Genomic DNA, 21,783 nt, shown 5'->3' on the forward strand with positions numbered 1-21,783 from the left:
TGTGGGTTTGCTGAGTCATTTTTTTTTTTAATGTTTTTCTTGTCTTTTGTACTTTTGTTGTAATTTTGTAATTTTTGTGTATTTTCATTGTTGTTTTTTTGTTCATTTTTGTAGTAGTTTTTTGTGAGTATTTTCTCTGTTTTTCCTCTTGTCTTTTACTGTATTTTTCTGTAATGTTTTGATTTTCGGTATATTTTAGTGTATCATTGTTTTTGCTATATGGGGTTTTTTTTCTGTCATTTTGTGTGTTTACTTTGGGGGCCACACACAATTAGACTGAGGGCTGCCAGTTGCACATGTCTGTTGTATGGACTAAAAACACTCATATTGATAGACAGCTGTGTAGATAAATAGTGATTTAAAATGTCTGTGTTACTGTAACAGTTAGAGCAAGCTGCCTGTGATGAATACATAGATTCTGGCTTGGAAGGTGGTGAAAGTCCCCTGCCTCCAAAGCTTCATTTCCACGTGGATAAAGAAATCCCTCTGTCCGTCCACCTGTCTGTGTAAATACACAGCCCCCGTGTAGGCGTTCAGCTTCCTGGTGCTGAAGTAGTTCTCCTCGTTTCCTTGCGTGATGGTGACGATGACGTTGTCTCCAGAGTAGGCGGGAGATGGTCCGATCCGGAAGATCTGAGCTGGGATGACGATGTTGGACTGGAAGCTGAGGTAGTAGTAGGTGATCCTCAGCGGGGAGTTCTGGCACTCCAGAGAGGTGGGGCAAGTCATCCGCTCACAGCGCCTACCAGGGACACAAGGAGGTAAAAGCAAGCATCACATACAGCAGTGGTTCCCACACTTGTTCCGTACCTCTTCAGACATTTAACCTGAAGCCATGTACCCCCTACTCCTGCACAATCAAAAACATAATAATATAATGTTATGTACAATTAATTTTGCCTATCCTGTTTTCGGAATAATATATAAAAAAAAAGCACATAAGAAAACATCTCTGTTACGGCCCTAGGTTGTGTGTGTGTGTGTGTGTGTGTGTGTGCGTGTGCATGTGTGTGACAGTAGCTGGGTTTCCATTACAGATTTCTAAATGTCGACAAAGTATAACTGTGCTGTGAAAAACAGTAATCATTTTTAAGTATAATGCTAAGAAATGTCTCGCTCTCTTCTGTTTACACGTACCGCGTCAATGTTATCTCGGTGAGAAGTTGTCATGTGACCAGGTACCTCACGTCATGTGACCAGGTACGTCACGTTGTGTGAAGTGTAATTGAGGAAAAAGTGTTTCCATGACACTTTTGCGATACATTTTCATATCGAAACGTCGGAAATTCCTCCTCATGAAAGCGTAAAAACCTTTTAGCGATATTTGAGTGTTTTTTTTTTCAAAATTCAGGCGTTTCCATTCTCTCTCTTACTCTTACTTAAAGTGTATACCGTATAATAGCGTTAACCTAACCACTAGGAACAAAGCCCTAAACCTAAAAATAGGAACTAAAAACTAAGATTATATTGCAGAACACCAACATTATTTTCAAACACCATCCACCATCTACACATACAGTAGCGCTAATGGGCTGCAATGGGATGATGTCCAGTCAGACACTTCTATACCTCATTGCATAACCCATCATACTGCTCACACTGCTTCACACCATTTACACTGATGTCCACTCCATATATCATTACATGCAACCAGTACAAAACGAAACCTTGTTTAACGTTAACCTAACCACTAGAAACGAGTATTGTGTGTGTGGATGTTTTCCTGCAGTCTGTGCCTTCTCCTCGCCCTCCGAGGGCTCTCTTTTCTGTTTCAGGTGTCTTGATGCTGGAGCTGGCAGTTCTTGATCAATGGTTCGCGGCTCAACTAGTCTGGAACACTAGGATGGACTATCCTTCTATCCTATTCTGTTTGTCCTTCTATTCACTAACCCCAACCAGTCAAAGCAAGTGACTTTGTTGTAATTTGCACTATACAAAAAAAGTTGAATTGAATTGAATTAATCAGCAACACCTGGAGTAGGAGGCGGACACAGTAAAAAAGCAGAGAGGAACCACAGAAGGATTATCAGAATTATCGCTTGTTCGATTTAAAAATTTAGCCCACTGACATTTTCATTGAGAAACAATCTCTCTTATTTTGAAAAAATAAATCGACCAAACATTTGCTAATTGAACACATAGCAGTAATAAACATTTGCATGTTTGAGTGTAAACAGTGATGTATACGTATACAATTTCAATGTGCATTAAAATAGAAGAAGAAAAAATTCTGGAGTCATGGTAGACGATGTTTATAAAATATCCACATTTCCTCTCAAAATCAGATTCTTATTTAATAGTAGGATTGTAACAATTCACTCAACTCCCGATATGATTCGATTCACTATACTGGGTACACGATACGATTCTCTCACAATTTATTTTACAAAATGGGACTGTAGACATATGATGATTGAAAAATATTCCTTTATTTTTTTGGGGAAAAAAACTATAAAAAAAACCATACTGTTTTCGTTTTATTTTTCATTGTCAGAAGAATACCTAGATGAACTATTCAAAACAATGCAATTTAACTAAAAATAAATCTTGAATGAAATAAATAAAGGAATAATACAAATGAAGAAGAAGCTTATTCATTAAAATTCTGGTTCTATAGTAAACAATGCAAAACTACATGATAGTTCCTTTTCTTTTTAAAAGTGCAACGGAAAATGTATTTTGTGCCTTAACAACTGGACTTAAAAAAAAAAAAACAGTCATTTCACTGTATGTAGGTCAGATATTTGTTTGGACCAGTAGAGGGCGCTGGTAACCCAGTGGTCGGTTGGCATGCAGATATCTTGCAGTGAAGAAGAGATGCTATGCTAGCAGACAGAGCTAATAGAAAAACGTGACTTTTACAGATATTCACGTAATATTACAGAGATTTTTTCGGTGCTAAAGGGGTAAGGAATCATTTATTAACATATTTAAGAATAGAAGGCGGCCAGAAAGAAAGTATTAGCAGATTCTGCCTGCCGCCAACACTTCTTTAAAAAAAGTACTACGATTACATTTTCACAGTATCGATGTGAATCGTGATACCTATGAAACGATTTTTAACTGCCTTACGATTAATCGTTACGTCCCTATTTAATAGCATTTTAAAATTCGCTCTTATGCAAAAATGGCATTTTTAAACATCAGTTTTTCACTTATGGAGCCAATAAATCATATATAAAAATAAATGACGGACATCATCCTGTCTAGATGCAGTATATGTATTTTTGGATTTTTTTCCCTTGATGACTCAATTGTTGACATCTGTATAAAATCTTCCTTTAAATGTTTCCATGTGTTCATTACCTCAGTGACACAAAGGAGTTTCCATCGTGAAATAGTTAATTATGTGTTTGACATGTTGATTTGTTGGAGAATTCAACCCTCAACTGATGTAAAATACACATAAGAATTCCACCTTATTTTCAACGTCTTGCACTTGCACGTCTTGCTCGTTGCTAAGGATTGCCTAATTTCATCTGAAATTGCCTAGTTGCACAGCAGCATTTTATTTACAAAAGTACAATATGGGTGTGGAGGTGTATTTTTAAACTTACGTGTCAGAGACTTTGCGGTAATTAGGAGGGCAGGTAAGAGCAAGGCAGCGATGTCCTCCTTGTATGTTGTAGCAGGTTTCGTCCAAAGTGCAGTTATGAGCTCTGGTGATGCACTCGTCGATGTCTGGAGATCACACGGTCGCAGAGGTAGGAAAAAAAACAAATAATATCAACATATTGAGATGTTTCAAATCACCTGTTACCATTTCTTAAGAAGCTTTACTGTACGGAAATCAAACAAAACACTTTAGCTCGGGCCAAATACGGAGCAGTTTAATCTCAGGCAGGCCACAGATTTTAAGCAGGAAACATTGTAATTTAAACATTATTGTGCCCTAGTTTACACTTCTACGTACACATAAAACACAAACAATGTAAGAAACCGACTATATCAAAGCAATAACTATGATAGATATCAGTCCCAACAGGATCTTCACTTTAAATTTCCTAGATTTTGTGACCAACTTCTATATAATTAAGGGAAATATTATGTAATAATGTTGTGTACATGTAAGAATTTTGAGGTTTTCTAACAGTTTAACATTAAAAATGTCTTTAATCATGAAATATAAGCACCGGGAAAACTGTGAGCCCCTGCAAATATTCGTACGGGCCTAATTGGATGCTCCAAAGGGCTGGATTTGGCCCCCAGGCCTCGAGTTTGACACATTCTCTAGATCAGGGGTTCTTAACCTTGGGGTCGGATCGGTCGCGAGACACTGGGAGGGGGTCGCCAGAAGTGACCTTCAAGAAACGATATCAAACTTTCCATATTCTAACCAACTTTCATCACTTTTTCTTGCCATATTTTTGCTCCTTTTACTGCATTTTTGCAACATTGCTCCCATTTCTGCCACTACTCCATCAAATTTCAATGCCTTTTCTGCAAATCTTTTTCCACTCTCAAGACATTTTCGGCACTTATAAACCCTTTCCACCACTTTTCCCACCTAATGTTGCATATATTGACCCATTATTGTCACTTTTAACCTATTTTCACCATACTTCGTGCTTATTTTTGCCAATTTAACCCCATCCATAATTTGCCATGCCTATTATTTGCCAATTTAAATTAATTATTTCTACTAATTGTTCCAAGATTGACACTTTGAACCCTTTTTACCACTTTTTCTGTCCATTTTGGCCACTCTAATTTGCAACCACGAACCAATTCCTGTGGTTTTTAAAAATCACATTTCACCACATTTTCCACCATTTTTGGTCACTTTTAACCCATTTTGTTTCTGATTAAAACAAGGATTTGCATCTTTAAGATGACTATATACTATGGTGCAAATAATAACTTTCCTGGATAACAGTGGATATTATTCAGATGAATAAATAAATGTGGTTATCACAGATTCATAGAACAATGGACCATCATTTTGCTGACTTTATGGATGAGCCCCAAAAAGCTCTCTCCTTTATTCCCCCTTATAGATGGCCCTGTTTCCACATGACTACAGTGGGGGTCCCCGGTCTCTGGCACCAGGGTCGCGGGCTGTTAAAGGTTGAGAACCACTGCTCTAAATGAACTTTCAGTACAGTGACTGCATGCATGTGAGTTATTAACCTATGCAGGATCGTCCGTTTGGAGACATGGTGTATCCGTATTCAGGACAGGCGCACTGGTAACTGCCAGGAACGTTCACACACTTGTAGGTGCACAGATGCCCAACGCTCTGGGTGCATTCATCAATATCTGAGGACAAAGAGTGATGAGGAAACCATAGAAACAGAATCTATTTGCTACAAAACATTAAAATGAGTTGTGAGTGGGGCGCACCTTCACAGGAGTGGCCATCCTCTCTGAGGTAGTAGCCCTGTCTGCAGTAACACTGGTAGGAGCCATAGATGTTGGCACACTCCTGACTGCACGGGTTGGCCACACATTCATTCACATCTAAAAAAAAAAAAAAAAAATTACAGGTTGAAGCTCATTATGCTCCAAATACACTTGATGAAAGAATTTTCCATGTTTTCATCCCTACGTTTAAACCAAAATGTTGTTATACGGCCAATTATGTTTTTAGTGGTTCCAGCTCGAAGGCATGACATAGAGCACAATACACAGATGCACCCAACCACCTTCTTCTTCTTTGATGCACACTAATATCTGCTCAGTCCTTGGCAAGGACACACGCTCACTTAGTGCCCCAGCTAATGTGCACATGCATATTTTCACCTACAGTTCACTCTAGCATGCATCGGCATGCACGAGCCGATACACACGCACACACACACACCAACACGCACGCACACATTGAGACAGGGTTGAACACACCTTCGCAGTTCTTGCCATCGCTAGATAAGCTGAAACCAGTGGTACACGAGCACTGGTAGGAACCAGGGGTGTTCTCACAGGTCTGAGGACACAGTCGGCCCGGGTAACGCCAACACTCGTTCACATCTGAGAGGAAAAACAGATGCATCATTACATCACGCTAACGGCATGTTGCATTAAAGCAGCTCTGTGTGTAAAAAAGACCTGGGAAATCAAGCGCGTGTGTGTGTGTGTGTGTGTGATGTTCATCTGAAAGCCTGTGCATGTTTGTGTGGATGTCAACAACAGGGGACCATCTGTCTGCTAGTAGTCTAGACCAGGGGTTCTCAACCTTGGGGTCAGCTCCCCATTTGAGATCACAAGACATGGGGAGAAGGTTGCCAGATACCTTCAAGAAACTAAGAATAATTTTTTTGAACAATTTGATCCAATTTTTGCTTATTTTTACCCTTTTTATGCAACAACACAAAACTTGCCATATTTTAACCTATCATTTTTTCTTATTTTTGTTCCCATTTCTGCCACTTCTCCATCAAATTTCAATGCGTTTTCTGCAAATTATTTCTACTTTCATGACATTTTCAACACGTATAAACTCTTTTCCCACATAATGACAAACATGTTGACCCATTATTGTCACTTTTAACCTTTTTTCACCATATTTCATGCTTATTTTTGCCAATTTAACCACATTTACGATTTGCCATGCCCATAATTTGCCAGTTTAAACTAATTGTTCTACTTTTTAAATTACCTGTTTATTTATCCTGTTATTTCTTTGTTGTTGCCTTTTGTTTGTTTTTTAGTTTTTTTATGCATGTAATTACTGTACCAAATGTGGAAAACTTTGTTAATTGAATGCCAAAAAATGTCTCATAAAAAGACTTTTGAAGAAAAAAAAAAAACAAATTTGTGAACTGGGACTGATTTTTCTACAATTGATTTAGTTGCATGACAGAAGAGAGAGGTGGGTGTGTTACAGTGCCAGAACAAACAGGGTGGTGAATGAAATAGGGAAATTTCAATGAAGAGCAATTTTTCTTTTTCCATTATTTCATAGAAAGAAAAAAACCACAATTTTCTCCAGTGAAGTTCGTCATACCCATGCACATCCTGCTGAATGAATCGAACTGGTAGCCAGGTTGACATTCACAGCGATAGGATCCGGGTAAATTATGGCAAATCTGTCCGTCTCCACATCGATGAAGGCTGCTCTGACACTCATCCACATCTACAGCACGCAAAACAAAACAAAACAAAAACTAAAAAACCGTCATTGTTCATCTTGGCATTTTTTAATCATTATATTCCAGAAAAATACTGTATTACTGTAATTTCTTCCCTATTTTTGATACTTCCAGGTGTAAACAACTCTAAATGCATTGACGGTGTAATGCATGCTGTTAGAGATTTGGAACTGAGCTGTATGTTAATTTAAAATTAACACAATTAACCATCATAACATCTACTGTTATGTTATCTACAATTTCATGAAAATAGTTTGTCTGAATAAATGAAATATTAATATCATTTGTGTATCACTGTTCACTTTTTCACTTTTAAGCAGATAAATACATTTACATCAATTAATGCCAACATAAGTACAATTGTGCTAAAATTCTTGTTTTTTCCTGATTAAAAAGGCTTGGTTTAATCTATTTTGGCCCATAAAATAACATTTCACAAATAAGGTTTTTAATTTAATTTTCCCTTTCAGCAAAATCTTCCAACAGTCCAAACTGGAAGCTCTGACGGGCCGAAATTTGCCCGCGGGCCTTGAGTTTGACACCCATGATCTAAGGCTGATGCACCCTGGAATGATCACCAGTTCATCCTAATTGTCCATTTGTTAAATACCAAACAAATAAATCCCTCTGCATGTAACTCTGCTGACCTTTCATATTAAAAACATGTAATTGGATTACACACAGGCTTTATGGACAAAATTCCAATTCTTACCAATACACCTGGAGCCTTCAGGGTTGGCATGATAGCCACGACTACACATGATCTTCCTCTGGCACATGAAGGATCCCACTGTGTTGATGCAGTTAAAGCCTGGACTGCACGGCTGGGTCAAAGCGCCGCACTCATCAAGGTCTGGCATGAGATGGAGGGAATGAGATGAAGGTGAAGAAAGGTAAGACAAGAGAAAGAAAACCTCTCTAAGGTACAAAAGGTGAAGCACGAGTGAGATGAGAGCAGCACGTTAGCCACAGTGTGAGGCGAGCACATCAAAGCGATGCATTCCCCAGGATTACTTTGTTGTTTGTTCATGTGCGTCTTTCTGACGATTTTTGCCAATTTTTCCTATTTTTCAGAGGATTTCATTTTACACAGCTTTTATAGTTGTGTCTGCTGCCTCGACATGCCCCAGTTCCTGCCCCTAGGGGCTAATTCCACAGCATCAGTTTGTACCAGAGGATCGGCTTTTATCCACCCCTCTGCAACCCCTAACAGCTACTTCTGTGATCTCCTGTCTGTGTGGCATTTAACCCCCCCCCCCCCCCCCCCCCCCCCCCCCCCCCCCCCCCCCCCCCCCCCCCCCCCCGTTACTGCAGCAGCACTGATTCACCTGCACACTGTAGCAGAATACTGTATATCTTCACACACACTGAAATTCACCTGCAGGGATTTTTGTCTTTGTACGTCTAAAGAAGAAGAGGTCTTACAGCAGAAGAGGAACAACACTTTCATCACTGCGGCGACCACAAAAATGGGATTTTTTTTAAATCTGGGGGCCACATCATCAACATTCCTGTCAGCATTTGCAATAATGACCAATCTGAGCATTAACAGAGGAAAGAAAAAGGCTTTTGAATAAACTGTTTGTATATATTTGCTGTTATCTGGATCAGTGATGGCACCATTATCATTCAGGTCCAAATGAATGACCAACCTCATTTTTTCGAGTCTAATTTCATAAATATTGGTCATTACAAACTGAGATATGAATTTTTTTAAACTTCGCCAAAGATGAGAGATAAAGACTTTTAGATTTTTTAAACTGAACCAGAGTCAGTATATTAATCTGCATGCCCTGAAATTCAAAATGCATTGGAATCTCCCATGGTGTAAGGCAGCGTTTTTCAATCTTAGGGTCCAGATCCCATGTGGGGTCGCCTGGTGTTTAAAAGGGTCGCCTGAAATGTCTTCTAAATAATAAAATATATACAGTATATATTTATTTTTTTCAAATTAAAACAAAACATAATCTGTATTCTATACTTTCATTTTGTCAAATCTAAATGTAGTTCTTCTAATTTTAATTAAAATGCAGTAAAAAAAAAAATATCTGAGCTGGCACAACTTGTCACTAATCCTGGCAACATAATAATACAGTATAACAAACGTGATTAAAAACGAATTCTGGAATGAAAAAAAAGATCTTTGGGGTCGCTAGATATAAAAATGGGGTCACAATCCAAAAAAAAAAGGTTGAAAAACACTGGTGTAAGGTCTATTTTTGGATAAAATTTTACATTTGACTTAATCCTGCAAAAGAGAAAAACAAATGAACAAATGGGGGTGAAAATATTAGCTCCTTGCTGGAGCTAAAAATAATTTAAAAAGCATAAAATCTGCATAAACAATGGTTTCAAAATGTTACAGATAAGTTTATTAAATTAAATAAAGTATAATATACGAGTATGTTGGTTTAGGGCTGGGAGATATAAACTAAAACTCATATCTGGATATTTTTTCTCAAAATGGCGATATACAATATGAATCTTGATATTTTAAATTTAAATAAAGTCTGACCAGAAAAAAAACTAATCTAGATTAAATTTGCAGTTTGAAAATGCCACGCAGACATATTTATTAACAAACAGCTGCACAATATGTGCCACTTTTGGCTTTTTCTCCTCTAAGGGACAGCACGTGTGAGTGAGTTCTGTAGTGTGGCTTGTTTATGGGAAGGTCTGGGTTAGGACGCACTTAGTAATTAATCTGTGATTTTCAAGCTCTTTTGAGAAGGAGAGAACGCAGCAACTCCTAAAAATTAGTATTTGAATACAAAATGAGCTATAAAATAAAAATATATCGATAAAAATAGAAAACTTTATATATCATTAATTTTGATATATTGCCCAGCCCTAGTGTGGGGGGGGAAATGCACTTATTTTACCTTATGTTTCAACTATTAAAAAAAAAAAAAAAAAATTCCATATTTTGATTTGTCAGCTTATAAATTGATGTGATATTTCCAAACTTAAAATCCCGTCTGTGTCTTTTCTCACCGTTACAGTTTCCCTGCGAGTCTCGATGAAATCCTGCAGGACAACGAGGTTTGGGATTACATCTGAATGAGCCCTCAGTGTTCACACACTCAAAGTCAGCGCCACAGTTGTGGCTTCCCTGCACACACTCATTGATGTCTGTGGGAGAAGAAGAAGAATGAGTCTGTCAATGAGAGGCGAAGAACGGATCATGTGCATTGTCTGATTTCACCACTGGGGGGCAATGTGGTCGTTAAATGGCAAAAAGTCTCAGATCACAGGTTTCTCTGAGAAGCTGCAGAGAAAAATAATCTGGAGAAAGGATAATTGCTTTGCGATTCAGTAACCCTTATCCGTATCTTGTTAAAAGCAGAGCAGGCTGAATGAAATGTAGTGAATAGAAGGCGATGAACACATCGAGAGTCAAAGCATTAGAATACAGATGTGCTGATGTGTGAACAGTGAGTCCTTTAACACCTGCCTGCCAAGGGATTCACATACTGTCACTCAACCCTGCACATCTGTTGAAGCACGACTGGAGAGAAATAACAACCTCCGAGTATGGGGTGCCGAATGTAAAAACTAATTTTACTCACTTTCCTAACATTTAGTTCATTTTTCTTTCATGTGAGACAGAAATCCATGTAAAACAGCATGTTCTATATCATTATGTATATAATTTAGGTGTACACATGAACACATTAATAAAATGTTTTTCGTGTGTACACATTAAAAATGTGTACACACGAAATGTTGAATCTCAATCTAAATGTTAAATGTTAAATTATAAATTTAAATCTAAATGTTGAATCTAAATCCAAATGTTCAATCTAAATGTTCAATCAAAATCTAATTGTTAAATGTAAATGTAAATCTAAATGTTCGATCTAAATCTAAATGTAAATGTAAATCCAAATGTTCAATCTAAATCTAATCGTTAAATGTAAATCTAAATGTTAAATGTAAATGTAAGTCGAAATGTTAAATTTAAATATAAATGTTAATTGTAAATCTAAATTTTAAATCTAATTGTTAAATCACTCACCAAGTGTAAAGGTAAATTATCAAAGTGGTTAGATTTAACATTTGGATTTACATTTAACATTTAGATTACATCTAACATTTAGATTTACATTTAGATTTAACATTTAGATTTACATTTACATTTAACATGTAGATTTTGATTTATTTTCCATTTGTACACATTTTTAACAATAAGATAGAACACACTGTTTAACATGAATTTCCTGTCTTAATCTATGAAACAGTGACCGAGGTTTTACATTCCTCATCCCAATGGATGCCATGAGGTGTAACGCGTAATGAATTTAACGTAGATTTGCTGTTTTTTCTGCTGTAATTGCTGACAGCTAAACCAACTCCGACAGTGAGTCTCCAAGCAGCAGGTAGCAGTGATTACACGTCTTGCCCACGACACAAAATTGGTGAGGAAGCTGAGTGACACCAGAGGAAATGGAGAGAGAAGAAGAAGAAGAAGAAGCAGGGAGCTGGATACATTTAAGAGATTGACTTTACTTCTGTTGACATTGAAGAGCTTAAGAAACATAGCAAGGTGAAACGCTCCACTGCAGCCGTATTCCTGGATTTACCCACTGAACCTTATACTGTATCATTCTACCTGTTCCACCAGCTGTATGTGGAGACCTATACTGTATATGGAGCATGTTATTAAACCTAACAGTGTGTAATATGCATTAGAAAATATGTTAAGGTTTCATTTATTCCCACAACTTTTTCTTTGTTGCTAAAACTACTGTAAGAATATATCATCAATAATATTTATAGTTAACTTAAGACTCAAAATCAACTTCTTTTCAAGCACTCTATTCTCCCATGTGCGTAAGTCCAAAAATCTGTGCAGCGGCGCTGTTTTTGGCTGCTTTTAACTGTGACTCGGACATAATGCGGCCGATCCTCAGTCACACTGCAATAATCTCATCAAATCAACCTGTTATATTGTTTATCAATGAAGGCGTTTCAAATTAAAAGTGAACTTTATCATTTTCACGGATTTCAATGACATTTACAAGTGTTGGAAAAACTCCAGGTTCCGTGAATTCGAGACATCTCAAAAAAAATTACATCACCGCCTCCTTTCCGTAACTTATGGATTGAATTTTGGAAGCTTTGAGTTTCTCCTAGCTGTAAATATCATGTATAAACTCAGCTAATTATGATCATGGCAGGGGGAAGGGGGAGTTAGAAGCCCTAAGTGAGATTGAAAGCACACACAAGTTCAAAATAACGGGGTAAACTGGAGAAAACATGCAAACTTTACACAGATTGGTCCCAGGTGGTGACGAGTTCCGAAGGTCTTTGTTATCAAGACTCTACGACTTTATCAAGGACAGCAGGCGTTGTTGCGTCTAAATCATTGTCAACAACATGGTCCCATACAAATGCACCATGGTCTGTCTGTAGGTGGAAGGGAACGTTTGTGGTTCACGCTGATACCGTGTAATGTACCTTCACAAATGTCGTTGTTGATGTGATATCCAGGAGGACAGGTGATCAGTCGCTGACAGACGTAGCTCCCCACCGTGTTGACGCAGCGCTCGTCCAACTGGCAGGTGTGTGCGGACAACAAGCACTCGTTTACGTCTGAATGTTGAAGAGAACAGAACCAAAGTGCGTTTGTTTGTGTGTGTGAGGGAGAAAGACGGAGAGTAAACAATGACAAGCTGAGAATGTGTTTCACAAAGCGCAAACAGACATCTGGTATGACACGGTTTGTGAGTAACAGTCAGCAGCCGTCCTACAGCGATAAGGACTGAGAGCAGAGGGTGTAAAAACCCACACAATGAGATTTTTTTTTTTTTTTTTTCCCACAACCCTGATCTCTTCTTTATACTACACTACAGTTGAAGCTGCTGTCAAACTGTGACACGCCAGTGGTTGCGGATTAACTTGGAGATACGACTCCTGGGAGGAAGCTTAGACGGAGGAGCAGTCAATTGTCTCACGATAAAGTTCACAATAATGGGTGCATGTGTATGAACTTTATAAGTAATAACGTGATAATGCATGGGAAGTTTGGATCATCCTTCTGAATAAGAGTCAGTTCAGAAACAGGAGGAAAAACCTCAACGGGAGAGGATTAGGGATGTAGATCCTCTGTAAATCTGAAGGTGCCGATGAGGGAAAGACTGGAGACTAGGGCTGGGTGATTTAGCCTAAAAGAAAAAATCTTTTAAAAAATCTCTCATTTTTTAAAAAAAAAATTTGAATTTTTCAATGCACTTAAAAATGACAGCAGACTATATATATATATATATATATATATATATTTTTTTTTTTTTTTTTTTTTAATTAATTAAATTTTTTTTTATTCAAATTTGTAAAATAAAAATTGTCCGAAAAAACTGTGGTGGAATTTTTTTTTTTTAAATCTCAAAAAATAAATAAATAAATAAATAAAAAAAATAATATATATATATATCGATTTTTTTGACCAGCCCTACTGGAGACTTTATTTGGCCAGGACTGTCTAAGGCCTAGCTTCCCAAAGTGGGGTACGGGTACCCCCAGGGGTACGCAAATTATCATAGAGGGTACATTAATACAAAAAATTTAAAAATTATTAATAATAACATAATAATAATGTATATAATAATATAACTCGAGCAGCAGTCAGGAGCCTCCATGCATTGCCACAAATTACACATTAGCTGATGTTAGACATATTATTATATTTATTATGACTATTATTACTATATATTGTTCCTCAACAGGATAGGTAAAATTCAGAGACAAACTTTATACATTGTATGTGACATTACATCACAACTTTTTTGGACCATGACCCCATTTTAATATCACACTCTTTTGGCGTCTCTAGACTTTTTTCTTTCTGTCTAGAATTAGCTTTTGATCATATTTGTTGTTGCCAGAATTAGTGCACAAAACGACAGCGCAGATATTTTTATACTGCATTTTATTTGAACTAGATTTATATTTGATAAAGTGAAAGTATAAAATATAGTTGTTTCAGATTGTTTTGTGTGTGGTGTTATAATGTGAAAAAGTAATAAATAAAACATTTTTGTTTTTAATCAGTATTTATTTTTATTAGACGTTTTTAGACATTTTAGGACCCCATTTTAATTCCAGGCGACCCAACATGGGGTTACGACCCCAAGGATGAAAAACAATGCATTAAATTAATATGTTTTTATAAGTGTGTAGCGGTAGGGGTACATGGCTTCAGCTTAAATGTCTGAAGGGGTACGGGACTGTGGAAAGTTTGGGAACCACTGGTCTAAGGCATCTGGATAACCCCATCAGTCACCACAAGTGGCATGTCAAGCAAAGTGCCATTATCCTTCATTACAAACAATTGTCAAGTAGTACAGCAGTTCCGTAACCCGGCAACGGATAAGTGGAAGAAAATGGATGGATGGATGGATGGAGCAATTCACTCCTTGACCTGAGAAGTAGTAAGTCGGGGGTGTCAAACTCATTTTAGTTCAGGGGCCAAATACGGAGCAGTTTGATCTTAAGTGGGCCACAGAAAACAAGTAATTTCAACATTATTGTGCCCTAGTTTGCACTTCTACGTACACATAAAACACAAAATATGTAAGAAACCAAGAATATCCAAGCAATAAGTGACAGATATCAGTCCACTTTAAATGTCCTCGATTTTGTGACCAATTTCTATTTGAATAAGGGAAATATTATGTAATAATTTGAGAAAAATGGAAGGTTTTGTTAGAATTTTAAGTTTTTTCAACAGTTTAACATTAAAAATGACTGCAATGAGGCGATATAAGCACCGGGTAAACTGTGGATGCTCCAAAGGGCCGCATTTGGCCCCCGGGCCATGAGTTTGACACGTGCAGTAAGGCGTCGGAGTAGAATCCACATTCCAATTCAGCCCGATCCAGAGTTTTTCTATGCCCGAACTCGTTACAGCACGACATTATTCAAATCTGTTTGAGTTTACAATTCAAATATGTAATGGGGTGACTGGCATTTTTTTCCAGTTAGAAATAAAATTACAATTATAATTTTTCTCCTGAAAGTCAATTATAATTATGTTCTCAATTGCTAAAGTTCAATTACAATTAATTACAATATTTGATACTTTATTAAATAACCCCATAAAACTTAACCTTCCTTTTGTGTTAGCTTTCTGTTAGCATCTCTTATGATAACGGATCAGTTTCAGCCGTAAAATACACTAAAGAAAAATGATCTATCATCTAATTTGTTTTTCTTCTCTTGGTTGTCCCTTGTTGTGCTTCCTTATCCATTAAAATATTGCTATTAATATTTCTTGATATCAGTATATCCCTAGATTTCAATTTTTTTAAATGGTAAAATGATCCTGAAGAGAAATGACAGGTAAAGTTGATCTGCAACATATTTTAATAATTGTTAACTACGTATGTGTAAGCCATAGAACTGTAACATGGTTCCCCAGGTTTGCGCTTAATTCAATTGTAATTGGCAGTTTTTATAGAATTTCCATGCCAATTACAATTACAAAGTCAATTATCTGAACTCAATTACAATTCAATTAATGATTACAACAGCAACAGATTTTTTTTCAATTACAGTTAAAAATATAATCACATTATAATTGTAATTTTGCCATTTGAAGAATGAGAACAAGTCTTTCAGGTGTAAATCTTCATCTCGACTCCACTCTGCCAAACTCGACCCAACTCAATTTTATTTATCGAGCACTTCAGCAACGACAGCTGAAACAAAATGCTGTTCATAAAGAGAAATGAAAACCTAATAACATAAGGTAAAAAAAAACTATAAAGATAATAAAGAGATAATAAAACAGGAGCAAAGCCTCAAGCTGGGTCAAAAACAATTATTTTAAAATTAATTTTAAAAATAGACAGTGAAGGAGCTTGTCTGGTGTGCAGCGGTAACTCATTTTAAAAGCTCTGTTCAATAAACTCTGTTCTCTCTGAGCTTCTGTTTAGACCTCAGCACCTCCTGAGACACAGAGCAGGAACATGGAGGTGAAGCAGCTCAGAGAGGATTAAACCACAAGAATCTTTTATTTCTCAAGAACAAAAAAAACATAACCATATTAAGACAAATCTACATTTTGGCTTTTTAAAACGTATTTGTGATCTTTACTGGCATGTCTTCATTTGTATTTCTCTTAGATAGTTGAGACCAGAGAGGATTAAGCCGTACTGTGGCTGGATCTCACCAACGCTACGCTTCAATGAGCCAGAAGTGGCAACACGTTCCCCAGAAGGTGAAGCACCACATCTTGGATTAGAAAGTTCAGCCTGATGGTCTCTTCTGGTATCCCAACATCTGACTGACACCAGATCTAAGTGAGGATAACGACTCGCTGCACCATCTCAGTGACCCTGTTCGCTGTGGTATTGAACGTACTGGTTAAATTAGAAAAAACAGAATGCGGCGGCCTTTTCAGCAAGTTTGTTAGAGCCCGATATGTACCAACAACCGGAAATGTACAGTAATTGTTGTAAAAAAAAAAAAAAGTAATAAAATCCGAAATGTAATAACTGGGCAAAAATGTAACAAAACGTATAAACTTTTTGCCCAAAATGTAACAACTTACCTTAAGTCCATGACTGACAAATTAACAATATAATTAACTATATATTAATGTAATAAACTTATTACAGTATTGGTATTTTGCCTGCCCCATAATGTAATAATGGCAAGAAGAAATATTAAGATTATGTAAATGTCAGAGAGAGCTCTCCAAAAGGCTTTAATTATATATATATATATATACACACATATATTTGTAATGTATGATTCTGCTCTCTACATTGAGGCAATAAATCGTTGATTCACTCCATGATGTAATACATTTGTTACACTATTAGGAGAAAAATCTTCTTACATTATTGACCAATTGTAACATTTTGGGTTATATTTAAAAAAAAAAAAATATTACATTTCAGGTTCAGCACTTTCGTCACATTATTGACACATTTTATTTTAATACCAATTTGGGTACATTTTACAGTTCAGGTCATTCTTACATATCGAGCTTTACCAAACCATAACGGGTGACATGGTGTCTGTTTTAGGACCCAAAACACCCTAAAACACTTCAATCTCCACTTTTAAAGATATGGCAAAGGAAATGATTTCTAGCCATTGTACGGTACTTGATTTTGATGCCCTTGCCCACGACTGAAAATGTTTTTCTTTGTACTTTATTTTGATTTTTGTTCATGTAATATATCATCTTATGTTTTTTCATAGCAAATGTGAACTGGTTCTCAATGATGATGTGTCCAAGTTAGCGAATCACAAAATGAATGTAGAACTTCAACGACATGACATAACAATAAATCCATAGTGTCCCACTTGGGTAAACTGTGAAAATAACAATCCAACACACACACACACACACACACACACACACACACACACACACACACACACACACACACACACACACACACACACACAAGACAAATCAATGATGGGAAACACTCCAAAAACTCCAACCAAACTCCTAAAAATCAACAGCAAGTTATTTATACCTCAACAACTGCACATTTTCCAAACACTCCCCTGGTGAATCGTAAGAAAAACACTCTCTGTTTGTCAATGAGGTTTACCTTCACAGGAGCGTCCATCTGCTCGCAGAGATAATCCAGGAAAACAGGAGCACTGTGGTCTTCCGCCCACCGGGGCGCACTGTTGCTCACAGATGTTTCCTGCAAAACAATTGTACAACATTCATGTCAAATCAAATGTTTTATTTTCCCATACAGAGATAGAAACTTGGCATTTTGTGTCCAGACCATCCCACTACATTATCAGCGAAACCATGTAGAAGCTGTTATTAAGTCAGTGATGCTCAACATGTGGCTCTTTATGTCTTCATTTTTATTATTATTCCCCCTTAAACCTTAAAACGGGGAAACTTTTTAACCCCTTTTTTATCTATTTTCTTTGGCCATTTTGCATCTTCCTTTGTCCAATTTACTTTCTTTTTCAAAAAGTTCTGACACTTATTTCAGATTTTAGCTTCTTTCTTTAAATTCCTTTTTTTTTGGCCACTTTTAATAAAAAAAAAGGCTAACTTTTGGCCAATAAAAACTTCTTTCCTTTTTCCCCAACATTTTGCAATTTTTCATTATTATTTCCCACATTTTGCCCATTAAAGGTACCCTTTGCCATTACGTGCCATCTGTTTTGCCCTCTTGCCTGATTTTGGCCAATTTTAGTCACTTTTCACTCTTTTCTTGCCACTTTTGGAGCATTTTTGGCCATCTGTAACCATGTCTGCCTCTGAGAATCGTCCCGGTATACCAGATGGCCAGTCTTCCTCTGATTGTGGCTCAGTATGGGTGACAGAAACACAATCAGATTAACTGTATAGCTTCTTGCTGACCTTAACACGGTCATACATCAAATCTTCACAATAAAACACAGACAATCATAGAAACCAAGGAAGAGCAAATAAATGTCACCTCGTAGGGCTGGACGATATATCGAGATTCAAAATTACAATATTGCCTATATCGATATACTGTATATATTTTTACGGCTTATTTTGTATCAAAATACTCGTTTTAGGAGTCGCTGCTTTCACTACTTCTCAGAACAGCATGAAAAGCTCAGTTTGATGGATTGCTAATTGTGTCCTAACCCAGATAAACCACTAAACAAGCCACACAACAGAACTCACTCACATGTGCTGTCTCACTTTGTCAAGCGTGACATTTGGCGTACTTGCAGATATTGACCGGCTAAATTTAAATCTGGTAGGAGCCGGAGCCAACTGTCAATAGGGTTGCCATATTGGACAAGTCAAAAGGTTTTTCTGTTACTCAACAACTAAAAGTCACACAATTGAAATTAAAAATACATTTCTATGGTTCTGGACCTCAGGGATACTAAATATCGTGCCTATTTGACAGTAACCTTGACTGGCACCCGTGAATAGTTAACATTGAACATTTACGACCAAACATAGAAGCCCGACATCCCAGATCAATATATCCTTAATTGATCTGGTCAGACTTCATTTGAATTAAAATGATCAAGATTTATATCCAGAGCTGACAAGTTTCCAAGTACAAATACTTTGTTACTGTACTTAAAGCTGTTATCTGGAGTTTCTGAGAAATCTATGTTTATGTATGATTCTTTTGAAATGGGAAAAAATACCTAACTAGTCATTTCCTATGGTCTACTGCCAGTGGTCAATCATTTACATTAATGTACATAAGTCCCTCCTTCATCCTATAGACCCTTATATAAATGGAAACGATCACCAACCGCGTCCAGCCAATAGGCTTCGACTTCCTGTTTTTGAGACCGTCAATCAAAGTGAACTGTGCACGGAAACAAGACCGTGTGTCACAACAGCAAACAGGTAAATATGATTTTGGCTCTTACCTGACCCATAGACCTATATCAATGCGACCTCGTTATGATCCGCAATGCACATGCAGAAAAGTAGAGGCGTGGCTTCTGGTAGTTTGCAGAGGCAGGGGGAGGAATTGGAGCTGATGAGGGCGGGACACTGAGACGTCCTTTCAGAAACTCCGGATATCAGCTTTAAGTAGTTTTTTCTGGTATCTATACTTGACTTGAGTATTTATTTTTTTTAAACAAATATCTCTACTTTCTACTCCTTACATTTTAAAACAGAGCTGGTTACTTTTAAGACCTTCGAAGATGACATCACGACGTAAAAAGACGCAAACCAACAAAAATGTTATATTATAACTAATCTTATAAAGGTAACTTTTTGTCATATTTGCTAAAGCTGTCACGATGTAAGAACAGCTTCACATCAAACTAGTGGTTTGCGTGAAAAAAAACAGGCTCATTGAGTCCCGCCCCCTGCTGCTCCTGCAGCCTTTGGCAGATTGCCAGAATGCACCGCAACCGAGCAAAAACAACCAATCAGAGCCAGGATTGTGTTTGATGGGCTGTCTGACAGCTGTTGCTCATAGGCCCCACCCCTTTCCAGGAGCAAGAGCGTCGTCTTTTTTTTACAGTGTATGGTCTGGAGGAGTAGAAGATGAAATTAACAACTTTTCTGCTTGAAAGGTAATTACTGCTGCTTGATTTACATTATGTTTGATTTGTAATTGTTACACTAGAACTCTGTAGTGAATGTGTTGTTTATGTGCGTGCAGCAGCCTCCGTGTGGGCTGCTGTAAGTAACACTGTTTTGTTGCTGCTGCTGCTGAGGTGTGTGCACATCGAGAGAAAGAAGCGCTGCAGTAACATGCTTTTAACAGTGGATGTTATATTACTGTGATGTTGCTGTCAGACTAACGTTAGCTTGTTAGCTCCTCTGAGGGAGGGACTTTGGAAAGTTTGGAGGCAGGGCAAGAGAGCAGCAGGGAGGGAGGGGGAGAGAGAGATCTGAGAGTTGTGGACTGCAGCTTTAATTGAGCTGAGCATTTCTTGAAACAATTTATTTACAAATTGTATTTATAATGAGTGCTAAATTATCCAGGTGTTCAAATGTAACAGATTCAATTTATTTTCATGTATCAGTTTTCTACAAGTTCTTAAAACAATAAAAGATACCAAATTTTGCTGGTTTAAAAACCCTGTCTTATTGTTGAAGTGACGATTGTTTTACTTTTTAGTACATTTAGTAGCATGTACTTTTTTTACTTTTACTCAATTAAGGGGAAAACTTCAATACTTTGACTTTTATCAGAGTTTCATTCAAGTATCTATACTTTTACTTGAGTACTGAAAACTAGTACTTTTGCCACCTCTGCATATACCTCTCTGTATCACCATTTTGAGAAAAAATATAGAAATATGAGTTTTGGTCCATATCGTCCAACCCTACACCTTGCATTAATTATTACAATGAGGGGGGGAGGGGGATAAGCTTATTGTGTTTGACACTAGTGTATTTCATTAAGCATCAACATGGAACACTAACATGTCAGCTTATGGCATGTCTGTGCTGGGTTTGCTCTAAACACATTCATCTACATCCAGCCGTATGCCCCTCACTCTGATTAGGGTTTAATGATAAATGAAAGAGCTCATTGTGAGCTGTCAGCCCTGAAGCTCCCCGCTCTGTGATTAAGATGTACGTTTCTAACCTTCACAGGGGTCGAGTGGGACAGGAGGCTTCGTGGGGGTCGGAAGTAATGCGGTGGGATCCAGCTCTGCTCCGTTCACCTCTTTCAATCTGTTATCTTCACCCAGCGTCTCTGCACAAACATGAATAACGTCAACTAGGAGAGATAAATTAGACTGTAATCACAAATTCCACTTCCCCGTCTCCAGCTGTCGACGTTAGAGGCCGTGACCAGAGTGCAATACTTACAATAAGAGCCCAGTGGCAATAGATGAAAGTTTAAACAGCACTGGAAGTAAGGCAGGGAAAAGACACATAGCCTGAAGACAAACATTTGATTTTATTAGTGAGCTCTATTCCTCACTATAATTTGTTGAGAACTCTGGCATTAGAATCTTGTTGAGACTTGAGGCTCGTGTTGATAAGATCTCCGTGTTGGCAAATGGAAGTTTTTACCAGAGAAGAGCCTCTAGAAATACATTTCAAAGGTTAAAAAATTACTGTTCCCTTAGATGAATTCCTTAGACAGCAGATGCTTGTTGTATTTAGATTGTATCTGACTGTGAAAATAAATGCCAAAAGGTGGCAAAAAATCAAGTTCCTGCATTCATGTTACATTATCACCCTCCACTAAATAAATAATTGAAAAAGAATGGTGGCCTTTTCATC

General features: G+C 37.3%; 1 protein-coding gene across 1 annotated transcript in view; it reads right to left on the reverse strand.

Annotated features, from left to right (window-relative positions):
- Positions 1-205: 205 nt before the first annotated feature.
- Positions 206-21,783, reverse strand: part of LOC114467366 (fibulin-2-like) — a 47,215-nt gene continuing 25,637 nt past the window's right edge. The window contains exons 7-17 of the mRNA XM_028453587.1: positions 21,137-21,247; positions 17,663-17,761; positions 12,549-12,683; positions 10,083-10,220; positions 7,801-7,941; positions 6,944-7,072; positions 5,842-5,967; positions 5,344-5,460; positions 5,131-5,259; positions 3,558-3,681; positions 206-742 (exon numbers count right to left, since the gene is read on the reverse strand). Coding sequence (XP_028309388.1) covers positions 385-742; positions 3,558-3,681; positions 5,131-5,259; positions 5,344-5,460; positions 5,842-5,967; positions 6,944-7,072; positions 7,801-7,941; positions 10,083-10,220; positions 12,549-12,683; positions 17,663-17,761; positions 21,137-21,247 — 1,607 coding nt within the window. The 3' untranslated portion in view covers positions 206-384. The remainder of the gene's footprint in view (positions 743-3,557; positions 3,682-5,130; positions 5,260-5,343; positions 5,461-5,841; positions 5,968-6,943; positions 7,073-7,800; positions 7,942-10,082; positions 10,221-12,548; positions 12,684-17,662; positions 17,762-21,136; positions 21,248-21,783) is intronic.

This window comes from Gouania willdenowi, chromosome 7 (genome assembly GCF_900634775.1).
Source record: "Gouania willdenowi chromosome 7, fGouWil2.1, whole genome shotgun sequence".
Taxonomy (NCBI): Eukaryota; Metazoa; Chordata; class Actinopteri; order Blenniiformes; family Gobiesocidae; genus Gouania; species Gouania willdenowi.